We start from the raw sequence: 7,374 nt of genomic DNA on the forward strand, positions 1-7,374 counted from the left end.
CTCGCACGGTGCCGCGCCATTGCGTTTACGTATGCTACCAAAGCAGCATTTATTGAAAACACAATTTCCGTGTAATGTTATAAGTACTACAATTGCTTTCGTGCTAAACCTCCAGCCTTTCTGTTGAAGGCACTTTCCAATTCCCCCCTCGGCTCTCACCCCCCGGGGTGGCAGGACTAGGTGTGAGCATGCAGGCGATGCCGGGGGCTCTGTCCGAGTGGTGGGAGGGGGCTGTCCTCTCCAGTTCCAGGACTGGCTCTTTACAGGCTCCGGCGCAGCACTGCAAAGCATTTCTTGGGTAAAAGGTGCTCCTAAAAACCATTAAGCTAACACACATCATTTGTTTGCAGATCATCTGGTGGAAGTGGGCAGCGTTGGTGATGGATCCACGGGCAGCAGGGTCCCAGACCCGGTGGAAACCTGTGGTTTCTGCTTCCCTGGACACGGCTCTGCTGTACCAGAGACCAAATCATGCCACAGCACCTCCTACCACATAGGGGAAAGAGCTGCTCCCTCTCACACCGGGATATGCAGCATGGGAAGCGCCGGGGCCATTCCCAGCCCTGACGATGGCCACTTCAAAATCATATGTTCTCCTTCACAAGAGAAGACGCCCATGGCGTGACCACAGTGAATGTTCCTGCACAGGATCAGAAAGGAGGGATGCTCCCTCTGCCCCTAAACCACAGCTGCTTCACCCTCCGTTTCCAGTGACTGTAACAGCTTCTACCAGGACCGGCGGACCTGGCACAGTCTTTTCCCAAGGGCTGTAGGCTACAGGCAGTGCTGTAGGTTACAGACAGGGCTGTTTTCTTCCACTCAGGAAACGAAATTCTCATTATTCCTGTGCACTCCCAGTGACAGAAGTCGCTTCCCATTTAGCAGTGTCTTCATCCTTCAATTTGACCTCTGCAGGCTCCTCCATGCATCCCAGTCATTGGGAGTGATGTCTCCTTGGGGCTTTTCATCCTGGTTCTACCATCAGCATCACTTTATCCCTGCCAAGGGTGTTGATACGGAGCCAGGATCAGACTGTGGCATCCTCCGGTCCCCATGGAGAGCACACCTTTCCCTGCTTGAAAACTCTGCCGTGTAACTCAAGCGATTTACAAGAAGAGCTGTAAGCATCTCAGACACGGACTCAGACCCAAGAAGCTACTCGTGAAAGTTACAATGACCACTGAATGCCACTGCCATGCTCTCAAGAACGGTGTGTTTTGTGACTCGAACAGAAGTTTCTTTAGAGGACAGAATATTTGGTAAGACACAAGGTGGATATCTCCACTGCCAGCTTTCAACGGTGCTTGGGAGGGGAGGACAGGTCATGGGTGACGGCGAGGCTTTGCCTTGTGACAGGACACGATGGTGCATGGGAGGAGCTGGGACAGGCACCAAAATCCCCGACGGAATTGGGCTTCAATGTGAAAACTCACCCAAGGCTGAGAACTTTCAAAAAGACTGGATTTATGTACTGCTGGTCTGGGTTACTCAAAATAGCGGGTAAAAGCGATGAACCAGCTAGAGATACAGCTGCTTTGAGGGAAGATTTTTATCTGACCTGGCTTTGAAAGCGACTATGGAAAAACATGGGTTTCAACATGTAACTTGAAGTTCTCATTTTCACTAAAGGAGAGCGTAGGAGTTTTTTGCTTGGTGAGAAGTCACTCCTGGTAGGAGCTCATCTCCTCCACTTTCTCAAATTAGAGCTTCAAACTTGGAAGAATAACCATAAGTCAATATATGCACAAAGTGGTGCTGGGAAAGTAGACAGCCGGGGAAAGCCTGAGCAGAGAGTTATAATGGACTCTGTCCTCTCCATGTTATGTATTTCTCTAAACGTTGATGTTTTCTTATCACTAAAGAAGGTGGGGGGTCACCATAACAAAGTCAGTGCCATGAGTGATGTCCGGTCACAAAACAGAGCGGTGTTAGGACCACATGAAACCCATCAGAACCAGAAAGTGCAGGAGGTGGATTAAGGTGAGGACTAAGAGCCCTTGCGTTGGTCCGGCAGCTGGTACGTGGGGCAAAGTTTGCTGTCTTCAGCTGCTCCAGGAACCAACCTGGCAATTCTCCATCTCCTTATCCTTGCGTCTTGCCTTTCATCTCTTCCCTCTGTTTAGGAAAGTCCTTACCCCACAGTAGCACAAGAGATGAGCTTTGTATTGTATTTGCATCCGAGGGGGGGGAAAAATAAGCCTTTTCAAAACCGAAATCTCGTTTTACTCGGATGGGTCTCCTAAACACAATGGGTGAGCCCTGAAGGCCACCACCCCACGGTGTGATGGGGAGAGCAAGGGCTTACCCACGTGCGCAGAGAACAAAATGCAGACCCCAGCCACGAACAAGCTGCTGGCAGGACACGGAGACAGCAGCAACCTCCGCTGGCTGGGCCTCCCCCAGGCCTCTACCCGCTGAGCCTCTCACGCTCTTGCCACCTCCCACCCTCCCTCGGCACCCACAGTCCATGGGCCTCTTACCCTCCGCAGCTCCTCTACCTCCCACTACCTCAACCTGAAGACCCTCTTGGCCTCCCACTGCCTCTTGGCACCTCCTCTAACATAGCCACCTGCCCCAGGACCTCCAACTCCATAGCATCATCTTCCACGGCCTTGACTCCTGCTTCCCTCCTGTGGAATCTGCTCCAATGCCCTCTGATCTCACGGTGTCAGTTCCCGTGGCCTTTGGTTCTGTGGCCCCCCACCCCATGGCCTCGGCTCCCATGACCTCTGACACCATGGTCAAAACTACCGTGACATCATTAGCATCCCAGTTCCACTAAACCTCCAAAAGTCACAGGCACAGAAGCCACCTTTGCCTCCCACCCTTGCTCAGCCTCCACTCCCCCTTGGCCTCAACTCCTGTTCGGCCTCCTGCCCCTTTTTGGCCTCCACTCCTCCTCGGCCTCCCACCCCGATTTTGGTCTCAACTCCTCCTTGGCCTCCCACCCCCTTTTTGTCCTAACTTGGCCTCCCATCCCCTTTTCGGCCTCCCACCCTGTTTTGGCCTCAACATCTCCTCAGCCTCCCACCCCTCCTGGTCTCCCACCCCCTTTTTGGCCTCAACTCCTCCTCGGACTCCCACCCTCTTTTTGGACTCCGCTCCCCCTCAGCCTCTCACCCCTTTCTGGCCTCATTAGCATCCCAGTTCCACTAAACCTCCAAAAGTCACAGGCACAGAAGCCACCTTTGCCTCCCACCCTTGCTCAGCCTCCACTCCCCCTTGGCCTCAACTCCTGCTCGGCCTCCTGCCCCTTTTTGGCCTCCACTCCTCCTCGGCCTCCCACCCCGATTTTGGCCTCAACTCCTCCTTGGCCTCCCACCCCCTTTTTGTCCTCCCACCTGGATCAGCCTCAACTCCTGCTCAGCCTCGCATCCCTTTTCAGCCTCCCACTCCTGCTCAGCCTCAACTCCTCCTCGTCCTCCCACTCCTGCTCAGCCTCAACTCCTCCTTGGCCTCTCACCCTCTTTTCAGCCTCCCATCTGGTTCCGCCTCGCATCAATGCCTCAACTCCTGTTCGGCCTCCTGCCCCTTTTTGGCCTCCACTCCTCCTCGGCCTCCCACCCCGATTTTGGTCTCAACTCCTCCTTGGCCTCCCACCCCCTTTTTGTCCTAAACTCCCCCTTGGCCTCCCATCCTCTTTTTGGCCTCCAATCCCCCTCGGCCTCCCATCCTCTTTTTGGACTCCACTCCACCTTGGCCTCCCACCCGCCTTTTGGCCTCCACTCTTCCTTGACCTCCCACCCTATTTTGTCCTCAACTCCTCCTTGGCCTCCCACCCTCTTTTTGGCCTCCACTCCTCCTCCACCTCCCATTGTCCTTTTGGCCTCAACTCCTCCTCGGCCTCCCACTCCTGTTCAGCCTCCCACCCTCTTTTTGACCTCAACTCCTCCTCGGCCTCCCACCCCTGATCGGCCTCTACTCCTCCTCAGCCTCCCATCCTCTTTTTGGCCTCCACTCCTCCTCGGCCTCTCACCCCCTTTTTGGTCTCACTACTCCTCACCCTCCCACCCCCCTTTTTGGCCTCTACTCCCCCTAGGCCTCCCACCCTTGCTCTGCCTCAACTCCTCCTCGGCCTCCCGTCTCCCTTGGCCTCCACTCCTTCTTGGGCTGCCACCCCCTTTTTGGCCTCAATTACTCCTCGGACTCCCAACATGTTTTTGGCTTACACTGACCCTTGGCCTCCCACCTTCATTTTGGCCTCAACTCCTCATCAGCCTCCCACCCCTTTTTGGCCTCCACTCCTCCTTGGCCTCCCACCCGCTCGACCTCCCACCCCTGCTTGGTCTCAACTCTTCCTCGGCCTCCCACCCTCTTTCTGGCCTCCTCCTCCTCGGCCTCCCACTCTCTTTTGCTTCTCATGCCCTTTTCAGCCTCAACTCTTCCTTGGTCTCGCATCCTGTTCAGACTCCCTTCCCCCTCTCCCTACCAGCCCTGCTCAGCCTTAATTAGTCCGCAGCCTCCCACCCCCTTTTCAGCCCTAACTACTCCTCCGCCTCCCCCTCTGTTTTTGGCCTTCCTCCCTCTTGGCCTCCCCTCCCTGCTGAGCCTCAACTTCTCTTCAGCCCCCACCTTCACCCAGACCAACCTCTGCCTCCGCTTCCCCCAGTCTCGGTTTCCATTCCAGCTCACCCTCACTCTTCCTTGGCCTCCCACCATTTTTTACCATCTGCTCTTGCTCTGCCTTTCACCACCTGAGAATCTCCTCTTCCTTTCCTGCTCAGCCTCCGCTCCTGCTCATCCTCACACCCCTCTTCTGCCTCCCCCAGCCCGTTGCCCTGCCCCTACGCTCTGTCAGGCTCCTGTTTGTGCTTGCCCTTGCAAAGCCTCTTGGACTCCCCCTCATCCTCCACTCCTGCTCCCTCTACGGTTTCCTACACCCTTACGTCCTCCACTCCCGCCTCACCTCCCCACCAGTCTGACCTCCCACACCACCTCCTGGCCTCCCCAGCACCCAAAGTCCTGCCTCTCTTCCTCCTCTTGGTTTCCCCTCCCCGCAGTCTCAGCCTCAGCGGAGTGAAGGGGTTCTGCACTTACCCCGCAGCAGCACCAGCGCGTCCCCCCGGCACCCGTGCCCCCCTCTTCCCGAGCGCTTCTCTGCGAGGACAGGGCTCCAGGAGACAGAAACCCCTCGTGAGCCGACGTGGCTCCTCGTGACGGAGCTCCCGCGGGCAGCACTGGGGACGTGAGGCCGTTCGAGTGTCACCTCCAGGGACAGGCGCTTGTCACCCGCGGGAACACCCGGCCACGCTACTTGTGTGAGGAGATTCAGAACCTTATTTAAAAATAGGACAGAAATGACATGTGCCGCCAGCTTTGCAATCAGGGCATCTGTGAAGGATCAAGAAGCATCAATTATTCAAACGAGAAAGCTTTTAGGGCAGCGTTTACGCCAGCTCACACCAGAGCTCACAAGCGGCAGCTCCTGCTCCAGCTGGCCCAGGCGACCGCTTGCCTTCACGCACCCAGGCAGAGCCTGGGCTGGGGCTGTCCCTCCCGTCACCACATGGCCTGGTGTCCCAAAAACTGGGGAAAAAGCTCATCAGAAGCCAAGTCCTTCCCTCCAGCCCCGATACGCATTCCTCATCCTCACAGACGCGCCCTCCTCAGAATATAACACATAAAAGAGAAGGTAATGTGGAGCAACCTGAACACATCAGCAGTGAGAACAATACACAGGCTCCCAGATACAACCCTGAGATGCTGAAGAACCAAGAGGAATCGATGGATTTGGCATCACGTTTGCAGCCACTGGCCAAGAGCTCCGAGGGAGCACACGTGGGGACATCACTTCGAATACCAGAGGGACATAGTAATGATGTGACACAAGCAGTCAAGAGCTGGGACAAATTAAACCACGTGGAATTAAGGGCATTGATTTTCAGCAAAAGCATCTACCTGGGGATTTAACCAATTCTCACCTCTCTGCTTTTGCTCAGGTTTTCATCTGGTACCAGCATGAAGTAAAGCTTTGTCTGTAGTCAAGTGGCTGAGGGACAAGAAAATATTATACCTAAAGCCACTTTCTGGCTCTTTTTATGCCCCACATAGAGCCGTGTTCATTACTGGTAGACAACAGAATACAGACCCCAACGTGAGCCTGCATCATCACATCAGTCTTCGTTTTCAAGTAATTTCTGCAGATGCTTCCTTAAAACAGACCAAACTGTGCAGATATAAAACTGTACCTCAAAATAAACACATCAACCCCAAAACTGCTCCCCGAAATGAAGAGGGTCAGCACCCGAAGCAGCGCAGTCATCGCTGATGGAGGCGGCAGCCTTTCGCTGCTGTCTGCCAGCACACTCGGGAGCCGTAACTTCACCAGCCCGCATCTTGCTGCACAGCAAGGCGTTTTGTGGCCGTCGTTTTCCTAAAGCCGACGTTAAGAGAGTCCTGCACAGAGAAACCTCCCGGTTCTGCAGAGAATAAACCCAGTGTATGAGCTCCGCGGCTGGTTTTGAAGAGATGAAGGCTAAGAGACCGCTGTGTTTGAGAAAAAGCATCGTGAGGGGTAGTGCTGCCGGTATGACAGCAGCTGTTCTTCCATTTTTATAGGAAGAGGGAAAATGCTCTCTCCTCCTCCAGCAACCTGCGCTCATTTACTGTTGCTGGAAATAGAAACATGCCAGTACGATGCCGGGTGGGAAACTGCGGGTGGGGAGAAAAGAATAAGAGCTTTTAATACACCAGGAATTCTGCTTTTGAAACCAGAAAACAGAGCAATGAAATCTCCCACTGAAAACCATCCGCACCGGTACAGTTGCACAGAGCACAGCCCTCTTCACCAACGGGTGGGGATAAAAAAAAAATAATAAAATTGAAGGCTGATTTATATGGCTGGCCCCGTCCCTAAACAATTTGTTTCTAAAGGATTAACAAAGCAGACTGCATTAGCTCCGGTGGCCAAGCGCGTGTTAGTGGAAACCAGAATTCATTAATTCATTTGTTCAGGCTCCAGCATAAAAAAAAAATAAAATTAAAAAACCAAACCAACCCGCAAAGGCTCAGACCTCAGTGTCACAAAGCGAAGGCATCCTCGCCCCACGAAACCCATCTGCCGCGCGGTGGCACTCCTCCTCCAGCCAGGGGACACGGTGGGGACGCCAACCGCAGCAGCCCTGGGAATAATGAACGGCCGACTCTTGTCTTCCTCTGCAAGCTTGCTGCATTATTAAAAGGTAGCAGAAAGCGTCGTCAAGCATCTGCACGATACCGTGCCCAAATCGGGGAGGGAGGGGCCCCCTTTCCTGCGGGTGCACCATTCATCTGCGTTTCTCCGGTGGTTTTTCATTTGCGACAAGAACACTCAGGTTAAATCTTGCGGCTCCCAATTACAATTGAAAATTATTTGAAGCATGACGATAGGGAAAG

General features: G+C 54.2%; 1 protein-coding gene across 1 annotated transcript in view; it reads left to right on the forward strand.

Moving 5' to 3' along the window:
* TNFRSF13B (tumor necrosis factor receptor superfamily, member 13B) overlaps positions 1-625 on the forward strand; it is a 3,934-nt gene extending 3,309 nt beyond the window's left edge. The window contains exon 5 of the mRNA XM_009710293.1: positions 351-625. Coding sequence (XP_009708595.1) covers positions 351-625 — 275 coding nt within the window. The remainder of the gene's footprint in view (positions 1-350) is intronic.
* Positions 626-7,374: the final 6,749 nt, after the last annotated feature.

This window comes from Cariama cristata, unplaced genomic scaffold, assembly GCF_000690535.1.
Source record: "Cariama cristata isolate BGI_N322 unplaced genomic scaffold, ASM69053v1 scaffold11431, whole genome shotgun sequence".
Lineage (NCBI taxonomy): Eukaryota > Metazoa > Chordata > Aves > Cariamiformes > Cariamidae > Cariama > Cariama cristata.